Source organism: Convolutriloba macropyga, chromosome 5 (assembly GCF_964194025.1).
Source record: "Convolutriloba macropyga chromosome 5, txConMacr16.3, whole genome shotgun sequence".
Lineage (NCBI taxonomy): Eukaryota > Metazoa > Xenacoelomorpha > Acoela > Convolutidae > Convolutriloba > Convolutriloba macropyga.
The window spans coordinates 74,371,791-74,388,597 of record NC_134472.1 but is presented as its reverse complement, the minus strand read 5'-3'; the positions used below and the strand labels follow the sequence as shown (position 1 = coordinate 74,388,597).

The window sequence follows — 16,807 nt, the reverse complement described above, 5'->3', positions numbered from 1 at the left end:
ATTTTGGTTATTGGCGAAGTTTACGAAAACAAAATTTAATTGTTAAATGGTTTATTTTTTTAAAAAAAGTATGCAAATTAAAGGTCTTACATGCAAGAAAGTCTGCCAATTAAAATAGAAATACAATTTTGTCTATAGCTATAGCTCAAAAACCGACAATTTAAATACAAAAAATTAATAATGAGAGAAACTATGAACAAAACTCTGAGGAACACGCAGCGTTTCAAGTCATTAATAATTTCAGGAAAATCCAAAGTAAGCTTTACAAAAAGTTAATGATTTATATCTGTTTTTTTTCCATCAAATTAAAAATATACCTCAACGGAAAGTTTCTTCGAAAAGTATGTTGAATCAATATAAAAATATGGAATTCGGATCTATGACACAGCGGATTGGACAGATCTTAACATTTGGCCGGACAATATAGCGAAAGACAATAAATTGAAAACAGAAAAATTGGGACAACAGATCAAAATTTAATATCCATTCTCATTGGCAGCAATTTGGCTGTCATTGGCCTTATTTGTGAGCTGTCATAAAATTAAAGCATTTGGCTATGCCTCGCTAGCCATTGCCGTACTTTAGTGACCCGTGAACTTGAAAATGATTCGATCAGAACCGAACAAATTACAACGACTAAACAAACGCGCTGCATTATAATTGAGCCGCTAAATATGATAGGCTAAAACTCAAATTGAATCTTTTCATTTTTGATGTTTTATGCCAATTTCGCTTTCGATCTGTTGTGCTTTTGATCTATTGTCGCGGAACCATCTTGTCATTATATAACATCGAGAAAACTTTTATTTAGGATAATGTTTCGGTCCTCTGAAACGAAAAGAAGTACGATACTACAGATCGTGAAACCAAATTGATTTTTTTTAAAAATTACGTCAACATAACTTTGGCGACAACATAACTAAAACAAAACAGATTGCAAGGAAATTCACCGCAATTAATTACTGCATTCTTCTTCCTAAGATTTTTTTTTCTGATTTTGCCTCAATTGCAATTTTATGTGAGCCAACTGGTAGTGTTTATGTTCGATGACTGTTTTTCTAGGTAAAGAGTTCACTGCTTATTTTTTGGGATACATTTGCTTGATCGTTTTATGTGTAAGATTCATCAAAAATAATATTTCAAACTCGTAAACAGTTTCATAGATCGATTTCTCGAAAAGAGCTCAAACAGGCTTATTGTCTCCCTTCTGACCGGAAATAGATCGGACACAAAACAACTAAATTACAGCTGGGAAAAATAAAACTGCAATTTTTCATATATATATATATATATATATATATATATATATATATATATATACACACACATATGTATATATATATATATATATATATATATATATATATATATATATATATAGAGAGAGAGAGAGAGAGAGAGAGAGAGAGAGAGAGAGAGGTAGAGAGCGCGCAATTAATTGATTGACGAGGTGATTTTTTGCAAAAATATTTCTGTTTCTGTCGTCGAAGAGTTTATGAGTCCAACGCTTTGGGAGCTGATGAGTACAAAATTTATTTTTGTTTCCAACGGAAAGTTTTTTTCCGCTCATCATTCTTTCATATTCCTGGTTTAACGTAATTTCACATTTCAAAAATTTATAAAATTTTCATCCTTTTTTTTTTAATTGAATTTTTAATAGTTAGATACAGCTAATAACTTCAGGCCGACATTGATAATATCAACAAATATATTCATCTCGGGCTTTGTGTTTTATAACCTTGCGCTGAACAATCAATCAACTAGCAGTATAGAACAGCTGAAACTTATTGATTTTAATTTTATATAAAATCCCTTTCAATAATAAAATATTTATTTGCCGTTTACTTGACCTTGACAAATAAAGGCAAAAAATTGGAAATTCAATCAAATTTTGCAAGAAAACAACGTTGATGCAGTTGAAAACAGAACTTGTTCACTAAAACTCCTAGATAGCTTCAATTGCGCCTTCTTTCACTGCATTTTTTTGGATACATATATTTTCATTTACGTAAGATTGTGACAAGACGGCAACACGATAAAGTCAGATGTACAATAATAAAAAAATGGACCACTACAAAAAAAAAATGAAATTTTTAGTCTAAAAGCAAATTTTTCGTTTTGAAAAAAAAAATATTTTCGTTTTGAAAATATTTGACAGTCAGAAAAACAATAAGCTTTCCACGAAGAAAACTAAACTAATTAGTCTTAATTTCAACTCCACAGCACAACAATGGGACATGTGACTAGCGAGACTAAGTCGTAAGACTATAAAAAACAACAACTAAAAACTGATGAAAACAAAGTGATTATGAAGCCATAAAAACTACGAGCTTCTCACCCAATATTTGAAGTATGTTCATTGTGCCTCATTTGGACGAACGAAAAAATTTGCTGGTAATTGGTCAAATAAATTAAAGTCATTTCAGTGTTGTAACATTCTGGTAATTTTCTCATGAGAAACAAAAAAAGCAAAACAATTGAAAAAATAAAAAAATAGCAACCTATGCAATTCGAAACCACAAATAGACAACAACTAGCCTTGTTATTGTTGTCTTGCATTAGAAGTAGGTTATCGTTCTAAATGTTAGGGAAAAACGTAATTTGCCGGAAGGTTTCAATCATAAAAATTGATTGATGAATTTTTGATAATTTTCAGGGTTAAATTGGAAAACTAACCGACAAATATTTAATTCTGGAACACTTTCATAGCAATCAAAAGTAAAACTAGACATCTTTGGAGTATGAGAAGATTGTCTCGGCATCATTTGAAAAATTTAACCAATTCGTTGCAAAAATTTTGGGTCAATTTTTTCAGCACCTTTATTTTGTTTTTAAAAGTAAAACCATTAACACTTTTGTGCACCTTTTTTAATTATAATTTTTAGCAAAATTGACAAAAAAATGAGCAAAAATACGGAAAATGGTAACAAAAACAACTGAAGTCAGTCAAATGTTCACAAAATTTTGACGCTATTATCCATGCTGATCGGGCTTTCTCTAATGATACCGATACCATCAATTATATCGATTAACCAAAACTGACTAAACAAAAAAAAAACAGTTTAATTACATAGTTCATCCCCCACCAATGTGAGTCGGAACAAAAACTGAGCCTCTCGTTTTAAGTTATTGACTTCCGAAAGTTGTGAGTATTTGAATATTCTGAATATTTGATTATTTTTTGTCCGGTACAATTATGATACCTAGAGACATTGATACTTAATTGATATTGTTACTATCTACGAACAAGTTTTAAAAAAGAAACAAAATTCTTCCGTAAATTGTTTTCTTGAAAGTATTTCGTTTTATTTTGTTGTTGTTGTATGTCTATTTGCCATGGCTAGAACAAATTGTCTGAATAGAAGTTGGCCTAACCAGCGTTGGAAAAATTTACCATAGCTGCAAAAATGGTAGTCAATTCTGGCTCGTCATATCTGACAAGCATAAAGAAAATTATGATAGATCTATTCTGTTTCCGCCTCCTGTCTGCACACCCCCGAATTTTAGACACCCCCGAAACGCACCTGTTATTCTGGCACAGATCAACGTGCTATTTCACATTGATTTTACAGGAAATTGAAACTAAGGCTCGAGTGTCATGTGGAAAGTGTAGAACGTAGCTTGAGAATCTCTAGTTTAAAAAACATAATTAAAACATAATCTCTATTTTAAATGGAACCCAATGCCAAAAATTAGTAATGATGCTGGCGCTAGTAATGAAATGGGTCAACTATGGGCGCTCAAAACGCCCACTTTATCATCTGCTTGAAATTTTTTACAGTCTTTGGCGGTAACAATAATAAAAGAACAAAAGAAGAAAAAAACTCAGTAAATTTTGGGATCTTTTCCGTTTGTCCCCCCCCCCCCCCCCAGCTTAGTGGGCGCATATTATTTGCACCCCCAGACGCACGTGCCATATTTTTACATAATGATTTACTATGTAATGGCACGAGCTCTGTGACGGGGGGGGGGGGCATAACGTACTGGGGGGGGGGGGGGCATAACGTACTGGGGGGGGGGGCATAACGTACTGGGGGGGGGGGGAATGTACTGGGGGGGGGGGGGGGGCACAATCGGAAACGATAAAAGATCCAAAAAACTAGCATAGTCATAGTAAAAGAGTTTAAACATCTCAAAAATATAAGGCAAAGTTTGATGATGAAAATACTGAAGTGGAAACGAGCCATATGATATTAAGTTTTTTTAGTCAAGCAATTTAAGCATAGATTAGTAGAACCGCTTTCAACTCTTTTTAAAGTGCCATTTTGGTTCTTTCGACCTTAACCCTTCTAAGTTTATCTCATATATTTCCACTTTTATGTCGTTGCCCATTCGCACAATCTGGGCTTCCAAAATTTTTCTGGATCTTTTCCGTTTGTGGCAAATGGAAAAAATTCGTTGTTCTGAACACAAAAATTTGGACTTCGCTGCTATGAATCGATCTCGTATGTTGAATTATAAGAGGAGGGCGAATGAGGGGAAGGGTGAGAATTTGGGCATATATGATTTAAAATCTAAAACGCAATAGTGGACTTATGCGTTTGTTAAAGTTTAAAACAATCCGGCAGGCATTTCATTCTGTTGCTTCAAAACTAGCACTGTTTGTCTTCAAATGGCTTTGAGAAAAATAGGCTTCAAATTTGTTTTCTTGCTTCCTCGAACTGGTTTTGCAGCGACAAATTTAGCCAAATGGAAAGTAAATAAATATCAATTTATTTATCAAGGAAGAGCTTTTCACTCGTTTTCTAATATCATTTTAAAGATTTTCGGGGTGGTACGTTTCTGTACCCAATAGTTCAAGGTCGAGTAATTTTTATGCCAAAGGGCGTTTTTTAAAAACAGATTGTTTATAAGTGTCGCCTAGTGTTTAGAATGAACAAAATAGTTGTTGTAAACTCTGAAATTAGCACAAGTTTTATACAAAAGTGCCTTCGTTCAGAATTATTAACTATATCCAAATGTCCGTAAAAAGTTCACATGTAAAAACAAGAATTAATTAATTTTTTAATGCATTTTTAATACTATTGTAGACAACCAATAGTCACCCCCCCCCCCTTACCCCCGCCTCTAATTCCGTCACCCTTGCCCAAAATGTACATGTGTATTACTATTACGGGACAAAATATGTTCTATGTTTTGATTGAGAGCGAAAATTTGCATATATCGAATAGGAGATTAAATAGAGAACATGCTTTTATTTTGAATGTTTAAAGTTTGTGTGTGTGTCGTTTTACCCATATCCGTTCAACCACCCTTTCATCTCCAATTTTTTTAATCTTTAGGGGGGGGGGGGGTGGGGGGGGGTAGTGAAGGGGCATTGAAATTGTTTGTTCGAGTGCTTTTATTCTGCAGCAGTGTACTATATAGTACTAAATCGGTGTGTTAGGTTTACTTACTACAACCATTAAGACACTTAAGCGCTGCAGCTCGTGTGAAAAGACTTGTAAAAATGGTAAGAATTGTTTTACAAAATAACGGAAATCATCTATTATTATCTTCCTGGATTATTGATAATTCTTGTTATGAACTCAGGAAATATTCCTGCTTCCTCGATTGTCTAATTCATCATATTTACATGGATTTGCCTAGAGCGCTTTTAAATATTTCACACTAATTACATAACACCTTGTCGCTATTACTTACCTTTTATTTACCCTAAGCTTATATTTTACCCATCAGAATTTAGCTCCGTTTATCGTAATGGTCTATGATTTTTCATTTATTTCTTTTAGATGCCTTCAGGTTGATTTCAAATTATTACGGCAACAAAATTTGTTAGATATAGGTAACTATATAGCACCAAAATCAACATCTTAAATTTTCATTTTCTTTCAATCTTTACCGAGCAATATTTAATTGTGTTTGGCACGGCGTATTTTCTTAATGTTGTTTTATTGAAAAAATTTTTTCACGCGCCTCGTCAGTAAAAAAAATAAGCACAGGTGTTTCCTAATAAGTGGATCAAAAGCGAACGTAAACTTTATCTTGAGACTACAATACTCACAATTGATTGGGTCAATATGAATAATAAACAAATAGCGCCATTATTGTTTTCTATTTATTTGCATATAAATACACTTTACGGCTATTAAAAAACGGTTTCTCATTTCTTATTGAATATTTTTTGCCATACAGTTTTTACACATTAAGTGTTTGAGAATTATAACTTAGTTGTTATTTTTGAGATTTTAATTCGAATTATGGCCGATAGTTGTACAAGTGAAAAAAGAAAAAAGAAGAAAAACAGAAAGTTAGCAAGTTCAGATTTACACGGACAGCTAGTCTTAACTGTGCTCTTTTTCATGGCTTTAGTATCTGCGTTAGTCATGTCTGTTGTTGTAACGCTGCACTCTTTCGTGACGTCAGAGGAGACAATAACCGAGAAAGTCAAGAATGTGGAAGAACACGAACGGTCGGGTAAGAATTTTACACGACATTGTCAAAATATTTTACGTTAACTTACCTGAAATTAATTTAAATTTCTCCTAATAAATGTAATTTAATTTAAAAGATTAATTTAATTTAAAAAAAGTTTAAGAGATAGTATAGAAAAGCTGTCCGAAAAAAAGCCACTATTTTAATTAACAATTGAAGAGAGATTACTGTTGAATTATTTCAAACGTTTAACCTCTCCGCAGATCTCTCGTAGTCCTAATATAGTAAATCATAAAAACATTTACATAGAACCCTTTCAAAGAAAAGAGCGTCATGTAATTCAAAGAAAAAAGCGTCATTTAACGGTGACTTTTAACAGTTTAAGATGAGTTTAATCTCAATTGAAGTCACAATATATAGGAAGGACTTTTTTCAGGACAAATTATCCAACGTCAAATTACCCAATGTGAAAAAATACCCTAAAAAATACCCAATATTTTATTCTAATGCTCAAACTACCATAGCGATTATTTAGCATAAAATTTAGCTAGTGAATTTTGCTCATCCCTTGCGGGTAATTGCCACGCCTCAGCGGCCGTGGGACTTTATATAAAACTATCACAACCAAATATGTGATTAAATTAACAGCTTAATTATGAGAAAACATGCTTGTAATACCGAGTGCTTATTTGAAATCGAGTTAATGAACGAAAATGTCAAAGGGAATAAATTGGGTATAATGGCATTTGTAACGGCTGCTCTCCTACCAAAGTTAAGGAAAACTTTGCACCGCCCAGTTCGTTTCAGCGGTTTCAAATCTGTCTGGATATTGTGTTTTTGCAGTTAACTTTTGTGAACTGTATTATCCGCTATACTGTAGAATACCGTTGCATTATTTGTTGCTCAATTACTTCTGATAACTAATCGTTCAGCTTTGCTGTATGACAAACTTGTTTCTCTCAGAATAACAAAATAATTCAAATTGAAACAATCAATTTGTTGTTGAGTTTTTGTTAATAACTCAAAATATAAACCGAATTTTGGAAATCACGCTTCGACAAATTGTCGCACTATGAATTGGATATGACTCTGCAGAGTTTCAACATGCTACAGTAATCAGTTGTAAAACAGGGCCTTTTACCCATTTCAAATCTGATAATAATAATAATTTTCTAACTTTAATGTTAGCAAGTCTCTCTATTGGTTTCAATAACACCAATGCTGAACTAGATCAGGCTTCGTTAAAGCCAGTAAGAGAAACTGACTTTATGCTGTGCACAAAGTTTCTCTCACTTAGGAACTTCGTTCCTCAGAAGGAAAGTTTTGAGAATATCAAAGTTAATTCTCTTTTCACAAGTCAAAGTAAAGTTAAAACTGTACAATCACTAATATGATCTACAGAAAAAAGACACGATAACAAGTAATTTACCGCTCACAAAAGTGTGCTTCAATACGCACTGTATGTCAGTTTAATATGACCAAAATTGCAAGTTTCAACTGATTTTTGGTAGTTTTTCAAGCTCCTTTTATGCTGCTAGTCACGTGGATTTACATGTCAAATTCAACCGTTGATCGGTTGTAGATAATAATGTCGACAGAATGTGAAAATTTTTCCATAAAGTCACTTTTTCAGTGTAAATTTTCTGTCATGGGAAATTTGTTAACCATGTAGAAGGTTTATCGAATATTCTGTATTAATAACAGGTTGATTCGCAATCCAATCGCAAAGAATCTGATGCAATACTGTTAAGCCGTAGTATTGTTTTGCTGGTGGTTGAGGTAGTTCGAGTTTTAGTTATAGTTTGACTTCATGAGTTGCGTACTAATAATAGTTGCTAAAAAAATGTTGAAGAAATTGAACAAATCCGTATGGCTTCAATAGAATGTAGCATTAAATTTCGCTTGTCACGCTATTCTAGCTTTAAGGCTTGAAATTGCCTTGACGCGCTATTCAATTTGGTAATTGAGTTAGTAAGCTCAGCCGCCACATCGCCGGCCCTGTTTTCCATCGCAAAAACATCTTTTCCAGGTAATACTGGGGCGAACTTCACTACTGGTCTGTTGTACACTCCGTCGTTCAATCGAACTATCGCTGATAGACTCACACCATCAGACCCATCGATGGTCTCCATTACTCGACCTACATGGTAATATCCACGCTGATCGCTGTCTTTGATCAACCAAACGAGATCGCCTTCTTTAAGGGTTTCGTTCGCCGTAGATCGCAATTTTTGTCGATTATTCAGAGTTGTCAAATATTCTTTCCGAAATCTGTCCCATATGAGATTTTCATAGGCTTGAGTTTGTCGAAATAGTTTTCGATGGTCAACAAATTTTTCTGCGCATGGTAGATAGGGTAGGCAAACGTTCCTGTTGCCATGCAAGAAGTGATTGGGGGTCAATGCTTCTAAGTCATTAACATCTGAACTGACTGGAGTCAACGGTCTTGCGTTCAATGTCTGCTCGACAATACACATCGTTGTTGAAAGAACGTCCTCGGTGACTGATCTGTTCCCCAACACTGCATATATTGCTTTCTTGCAACTTCTCACCAACCGCTCCCTTACTCCTCTACAGTGTGAAGCTGCGGGTGGGTTGAACTTCCATCTGATTCCTCGTTGAATTAGATGTTCTTCGATCCCTTCTTTGTTCCTTGCCGCAACTTACTCTAAAAATTCTCTTTCAGCTCCAACAAAGCTGGTCCCATTGTCACTGATGATTGTAATTGGTTTGCTTCTTCGGGCAATAAACCTCATTATTGCATTGAGACAACTGACTGTGTCCAACTTGGGTACGACTTCTATATGCACCGCTCTCATAGTTAGACATGTGAAAAGATAACACCATCGCTTTTCATTTCTTCGCCGAATCTTCACAATGAAAGGGCCAAAGTAGTCACCTCCAACATTTGTAAAAGCTGTTGAAGCATCTAACCGTTCTTCGGGTAGATCTGCCATTACTGGTGATATCGTTTGTGCTCTGCCCATTCTGCAACTAACGCACTTGTTCTTGATTGATCTCAAGGCGTTCCGTATGCCTAGGATCCACATCTTCTGCTGAACAATGTTTCTTACATGCTCAGTGCCCTCGTGTTGATTGTCCTTGTGCTCGTTTCGCAAGAATAATTCAACCGCATGATGTTTCCAATGTAGTAATATTGGATGCTTTGCATTGAAGTCCAATTAACATTTGCTTATTCTGCCTTTGGCTTGAATGAGTCCTTCTATGTCTAAGAAAGGGGAGAGTAGTAGGATTTAGCTGCCTTTTGGAATTTCCTTTTAAGCTTTGAGAGATTTCATCTCTTCACCAAAATGTTCTCGCTGTAGTAACTTGAAGATCGTTGCTTTTGCTTTTTCTCTTTCTTCAATGCTGACTACGAGTTTTGCTGGTTTGTGTTTGTTCAATGCTCGCTGTGCGTATGCTCATTGTATTTACTAGTCTGTTAAAATTACTGAATCGTTCCCATTGACTAACAGCTTTCTTTTCTACAGTCTGTATCATGAAGACTGATGAGGGTATATTCTCTTCATCTGATGCAAAGATTAGGTTCACTTGCTCTGGCCATTCATTTTCTGGTCGTTTCAACCAGGCCGGCCCAGTGGGCCACTCACTTCTCATGAGTTCCTCATTGTTGATCGCTCTGGTGCCAATGTCCGCTGGGTTGTTGATACCGCTCACATGTTTCCACTGTGAAACATCAGTTGTATCTAGTATCTCCGTCACTTGATTGGCCACAAACACTTGTTGTTTGCGATGAGAACTTTGTATCCACTGCAATACCGTAGTTGAGTCTGACCAAAAACTGCAACTATTTATCTTCATTTCATGTTCCTTGACTATCTGTTCTTTTAACCTCACTACCATGACTGCCGCTTGCAACTGCAATCGTGCTATTGAAAGATGCCTCATCGGTGCCACTCTGCATTTTCCAATAACAAATGCTAAGTCAGCGGAGTATTCTTTTGGTTGTGAACGTAGATAAGCCACTGCACACATCGTGTCTTCAGATGCGTCAGCAAACAAATGAAGTTCGGTTTTATCCCTCTCTCAGTTGAAGTACCTTCTATCAATGCTTGTTTCAGCCACGATTGGAAGTTGTTCTTTCCATTTCAGGAATTCTGCTTCGTCACCAGGTTCCACTTCGTTGTCCCAATGTTGCCCATTCTTGGTCCAGATACCTTTCAGAAGTCGTCTCATGTGAACACTGAACGGAGCAAACAATCCGATTAGGTCAAATACTGAAGATACCAAAGACAAAATCTTCTTCTGGGTTATAGGTGCTTCAAATTCCTTGTTTGCACCTCTGCATACCTGAAGACTGTCATCAATAACGGTCCATTGTAGTCCTAGCACTGAGGATCCCTCTGTATTGGGTTCCACTTCGACTTGTTTCGTGTTGCTGAGTGACTTCAAGTCTACTGGGATTGCATTGGTAACTGCATCGTTGTTGCTTATCCATTTCTTCAATTCAAATCCATATTGTGAGAGAAGAGGGTTTCTACCGGGGTGTTGCTTCTTCAGGGGTTTCTACCGAATTGATGAAATCGTCCATGTAGAAATTGTTTTGTATTGCCTTTGTTGCTATTGGATACTCCTTTTCGTTGTCCAGTGCCACTCGCTTGAGAGCATAGTTTGCACAAGTTGGAGAACTCTTGGCTCCAAATACTTGACGCTGATATTCGTATATGTGAACAGGTTCATTAGTCCCTGGGCGCCATAAGAACCTCAAGCAACTTCTATCCTGTTCGGGAACTTGCACTTGTAGAAACATCGATTCGATATCAGCTGTCAGGGCTATTGGTCCTTCACGGAATCTGAATATTGTTCCAATCAACCCATGTAGCGGATCAGGTCCTGCTAGTAGCTTGTCATTTAGGCATACTTCTTTGTACTTTGATGCGGCATTGCAAACACGTCTTACTTTGCCAGGCTTGTTCGGGTTTAGCACTGGATGGTGTGGCAAATACCATTCTTTGCCGAAGGTGCCTTTCACTTCGAATTCGTCCAATATTTTTACGAATCCTTTTTCTACATCTGTATCTATTGACTGTTGATACAAACTCTTCAGGTTTGGGTCCCTTTGAAATCTTCTCTCCAGTTAGTAAAGCTGACCCAAGGCTGAGCTGTAGTTGTTCGGTAGGTCTGGCTCTGGTTCACTCCACAGGATTACCACTTCGTACCGCTTGCCTGTTAACTTTGTCGTACTCTCTAGCATCTTCTGTGCCTGCGGCTCCTTCTTTGACTGACTGACGACGTTGATTTTGGAAGCATAGGTTTCTATGTCCCACCAGGTTTGGATATTCGCAGCCAATTTCACATCCTCTGTGAAGGCGAAATGACAAATATTCTGTCTTCTTTTCCCCGTCATGGGTCCACTGATTATCCATCCCAGTTCTGTTAAAACGGCAAAAGGTTCACTTCGTGTTCCTATCTTGTAGTCTAATGGGCGTTGTAGCTCATAAGCATCATGACCAAGGATCATTACTCTGGTTGATTGTTGCTGCGCTTACGTTGACTGCGTGATTGCCCTCTTCCATTTGGTTTTCTGAGTGTAGCAATCGGTTGTGCTTCTTGATGCATCCATTGATGCCGCACGCATTGACTTTACAATCTTTGATTGCATGTCCTTTGCCTAGACATCCGTAACATAAGCGTTGCTTCCTCACTGCTGCGTACCGATCATTCACATTCATATTCCTGAATAGTGGACAATTCCATAGTTTATGAGTGCCATCAACTAGTAGACAGTGATCACTTTGCGTTTGCTTCGTTTCTTTCACGTTCGAACTTGCACTGAAGTTCGATGTTTTCGAGAACCGCTTGTCTCTACTTGTGCTTCTCCGGTCTTCTTCTCTTCGCTCTCCCTTGAAAGCTGAAAACTCTTCGTGCACGAATGCTATCCTAGATAGCTATTTTTCAGACATAATCAGATCAGGCCAATCTTCATCTTTATCATCAACACAGAACCACCACTTCTCCTTGAGAACTTGAGGTAGTTTATCTTCTGCCATATACAGTGTCGAGCTTGATTGCAGATCACTAATCTGCTTGTACTCTTTGAGCACATTCCCAAAGTTTGAAACAATAACTGAGAAACTGATCAGACCTTTTGAGTCGTAAGGTTTCACCTGACTTTCTTTGCGAAGACTCTCCAATTGTGCATCAATGATCACATGAGGCCTTCCAAATTTCCTCTCCAGAATGCTACATGCAGCACCATAGAATTGTCCAGAATAGCCCATTCCAGAGATTGCTGACCTTGCCTTGCCTGTCAGTAGAGTCTTCAGATGGCTCATCTTCTCTGAGTCTGGTATTGGTCGTTGATCCACTGTAGCCATGAACATACTAGACCGCTCCAGCCATTCGAGAGTGTTTCCGTCGAAGTTAATCAACTTCAGCTTTGGTAGGTTACTACTACCTGAATAGACAGTGTTGTATCGTAGACCAGCTCGGGGGGAAATGTCTCGGTCTTCAACACTTGAGGATCGGTCTCGTGAACTGCGATAACGTGAGAAGTGACTGTGCCTGTTCACTTCAGGGGTTACTTCGAAGCGAGCTGTTGATCGTTCTGGCGTCGGAAGGTTATCGATCCTGCTGGCCCAGTCTGAGATATCTCTATTCTTGGGGGTCCAGTTGAAGGGTGATTTGTCTCGAGCACTGGTTGATTGGGAACGAGCATCATTGTTCTCTAATGCTGTTCTGCTCACTTTGCGCTCTAGCTCGCGCTATTCCTCCAGTAGTTGATGCTTGGTTTCCAGTTCCTTCATTTGCATTTCCAGCTCTAGCCTCCTCCGCTCAATTCGTGCTTGCTCGCATCTTGGCTTTGAAATCGATATCGAATTTCTTCATCCTTTCCGCTCGCCTTTGCTTTGCTGATGATGTTTCCGAAACATTCTCCGTCTCTTGGCCATTGATGTTGCTCCATTTTACACTGTTTGAGCAACTGGGTTGTCCGTTAGGTAGTTGCTGTTGCTCTCGTTGTCGTTCACTGCTTGGGTTGCGTTGCTTTGCTCTGCATTCATTTTTGGTTGAGTGCCTTTGCTTATATATGCAAGCCAATGATAGTTCAAACTTGCTTTACACTTCCTTGCTTCTTTCAGATGTTCTTCAACGAAATTTGCTTGGTAGGGCACAAGCTTGTTTCGACGCTGCAGTTGCTTGGGTAATTCTTCCTCTAGGAGGTGGACAGTCAGTTGATAGAGGACGTTTAGTTTGTTGGGTCGATCTGAATCTTCAATTATTTTGTAGACAATCCCTGTTTTAGTGTTAACCTCTTCCACTAAATCTTGAAGCTTCTTATCGTACCTGTGAGCTGTTGATTGAAGCTCCTCTCTGCTTTTTGTGCTTGACTTGCCTGGTTGCTGTTCTCCTTTGCTTTGTTGGTTTCTTTGAGCAGGGTTCGCACTTCAATTTCTTTTTTGAATTGCACTCTTCTGTTCGCCTCGCTGGCCTGTTGGGGTTGATTTGTTTGATTCTTTTTGGGGCGTGCCTTCGGAACTCTCTTCATCAGATTGGACAGCAATTTGCCTTCCTCTGTTCGGGTCGGCGGACCAAATGCAACGGCTGCTCTCCTATCAAAGTCAAGGAAAACTTTGCACCGCCCAGTTCGTTTCAGCGGTTTCAAATCTGTCCGGATATTGTGTTTTTGCAGGTAACTTTTGTGAACTGTATTATCCGCTATACTGTAGAATACCGTTGCATTATTTGTTGCTCAATTACTTCTGATAACTAATCGTTCAGCTTTGCTGTATGACAAACTTGTTTCTCTCAGAATAACAAAATAATTCAAATTGAAACAATCAATTTGTTGTTGAGTTTTTGTTAATAACTCAAAATATAAACCGAATTTTGAAAATCACGCTTCGACAAATTGTCGCACTATGAATTGGATATGACTCTGCAGAGTTTCAACATGCTACAGTAATCAGTTGTAAAACAGGGCCTTTTACCCATTTCAAATCTGATAATAATAATAATTTTCTAACTTTAATGTTAGCAAGTCTCTCTATTGGTTTCAATAACACCAATGCTGAACTAGATCAGGCTTCGTTAAAGCCAGTAAGGGAAACTGACTTTATGCTGTGCACAAAGTTTCTCTCACTTAGGAACTTCGTTCCTCAGAAGGAAAGTTTTGAGAATATCAAAGTTAATTCTCTTTTCACAAGTCAAAGTAAAGTTAAAACTGTACAGTCACTAATATGATCTACAAAAACAAAACACGTAAACAAGAAATTTAACGCTCAAGAAGGTTTGCTTCAATACGCACTGTATGTCAGTTTAATATGACCAAAATTGCAAGTTTTGACTGATTTTTGGTACTTTTTCAAGCTCCTTTTATGCTGCTAGTCACGTGGATTGACATATCAAATTCAACTGTTGATTGGTTGTAGATATTAATTTCGACAGAATGTGAACACTCTTCCATAACGTCACTTTTTTGTCATAACTCTGCCATAACGTCACTTTAGTGTAAATTTGTTGTCAAGGGAAATTTGTTAACCTTGTAGAAGATTTATCGAATATTCTGTATCAATAACAGGTTGATTCGCAATCCAATCGCAAAGAATCTGATGCAATACTGTTAAGTCGTAGTATTGTTTTGCTGGTGGTTGAGGTAGTTCGAGTTTGAGTTATAGTTTGACTTCATGAATGACGATTGCGTACTAATAATAGTTGCTAAATATAAATGTTGAAGAAATCGAACAAATCCGTATGGCTTCAATAGAATGTAGCATTAAATTTCGCTTGTCACGCTATTCTAGCTTTAAGGCTTGAAATGGCCTTGAAGCGCTATTCAATTTGGTAATTAAGTTAGTAAGCTCAGAGGCCACAGCATTAGTTATTTTGGCACATTGGGTATTTTATTATTTAGTATTTTTGCAAAGTAAGTTTAGTGTAATTAGGTACGTTCAAATTAAATTAATTTTAGTTAATTAGAACCTTAAATAATATTTTTTATTTACTTAAGCTTCACCCTAATTTGAAGTTACCTAAACCTAGTAAAAAGTAAATTTACCAAACCTTAAATCTTTCTTGTCTCATATCCCTAGTTTAATTTTCCTGGGGACAACAATTGAAACACCTTGTTATAGAAAATGATCTTGAAGAATTCAGTCATGTGAGAAATTGGTTGGGGTGTTATTTTTTTGCCAGTTTATTTGCAGTTCTTGTTATGTCACCAGCAAATAATTGTTAACTTTATATAACTGAAAGTTTCATCAGAGCCAATGAGAAGTGATCGAATCACAGAAATGTTTGGGCAGATGTTATACCACAGAGAGAAAAAATTGTTTCTGCTTCAATTCGAATTGGAATAATAAAAATTTGATAATGAAACAAAACGGAATAAAACAAATGGAATAATAAAAATTTGATTATTAATTTCAAATTTCATTTTAAAAATTGTAAATAATCGTCTTATTTTTCACTGCAAATTTACAGACAGGTTTTTCTTTTTGCGTTTCTTATGCACAACTCTACACTCATTATGGATTCTATACAGTGCAATACATCTCTATTTTTTTTAAATATTATATGCAGGAAAGTTTAGTTTTCTGAAGCGTAGTAGAATTTTTTCAAATGAGGTAGATGATACTATTAATCTTTAGTTTTGTTGCTGAATCTTTCTAACAATGTAAACAACAAACGTTTTTTTTTTTCATGCTAAATTCCCACAACTATAAAAAGTTGAGATAAACTTCCTCCCTGAAAATCAAGTTTTTTTCTTAACTTGAAAAAAATCATCCTGATTCAGATCTGTTTAATTTGATTTAATTCTGTTTCAGGAAGAGAAAACGGTAAAAATTTTTATCCTAACTAAAATATCTGGAGTGCTTTAAATTGAAATTACTAATCATTTAAATATAAAAAAGAAGAAAAAATTGAGATACAACACTTGAAACTAAAAAAGATAACGGTTAATGTAGCGATGTATTGATAACGGATAAGTAGTTTTGAGAAATTAGTAATAATTAACCAATTAACATTTGAATGAAAACTTTTATTTCTATTTTTTCTCCACCTCTCTGAAGTAGGTACCACTTATCTTGTCTGACTGTCAATAAACCGATCTGTAAATTTTAGTCATCTAGTTGAGACAAAAATAGTAATTATACGCACCAAGTTTGCTGCCAAGTTATGAGGCTGTCTTAATTAGCTATAATCATAGCTTTAGAAACAGCTATGCTATAAAACAGCTGATACTTATAGAACCGCGTTTACTGAGAATTGCTTTCTCTGTGTTTTCAAGGGAGCAAGGAAAGTTTACCCAATTCCAATAAACCCATTGCCATTATACCCAATGTATTTTTTCGTTTACGTTCAATAAATGGACTACAAGTTAGCAGTTGCTATTACACGTATGTTTAATTACACGTATGTATTAGCGCCGGCTAATTTGTAGTCGGATTATTGAACGAAAATATCAAAGTGT

General features: G+C 36.4%; 3 protein-coding genes across 4 annotated transcripts in view; 1 reads left to right on the top strand and 2 right to left on the bottom strand.

Moving 5' to 3' along the window:
- Window positions 1-16,807, bottom strand: part of LOC142339650 (ras-related protein Rab-5B-like) — a 188,396-nt gene that overhangs the window by 54,366 nt on the left and 117,223 nt on the right. The gene's annotated exons all lie outside the window — the stretch shown is intronic.
- Window positions 1-16,807, bottom strand: part of LOC142339644 (uncharacterized) — a 615,633-nt gene that overhangs the window by 496,474 nt on the left and 102,352 nt on the right. The gene's annotated exons all lie outside the window — the stretch shown is intronic.
- The window catches only part of LOC142340501 (uncharacterized), a 50,325-nt gene that overhangs the window by 4,623 nt on the left and 28,895 nt on the right, over window positions 1-16,807 (top strand). The window contains exon 2 of the mRNA XM_075391075.1: window positions 5,680-6,417. Coding sequence (XP_075247190.1) covers window positions 6,201-6,417 — 217 coding nt within the window. The 5' untranslated portion in view covers window positions 5,680-6,200. The remainder of the gene's footprint in view (window positions 1-5,679; window positions 6,418-16,807) is intronic.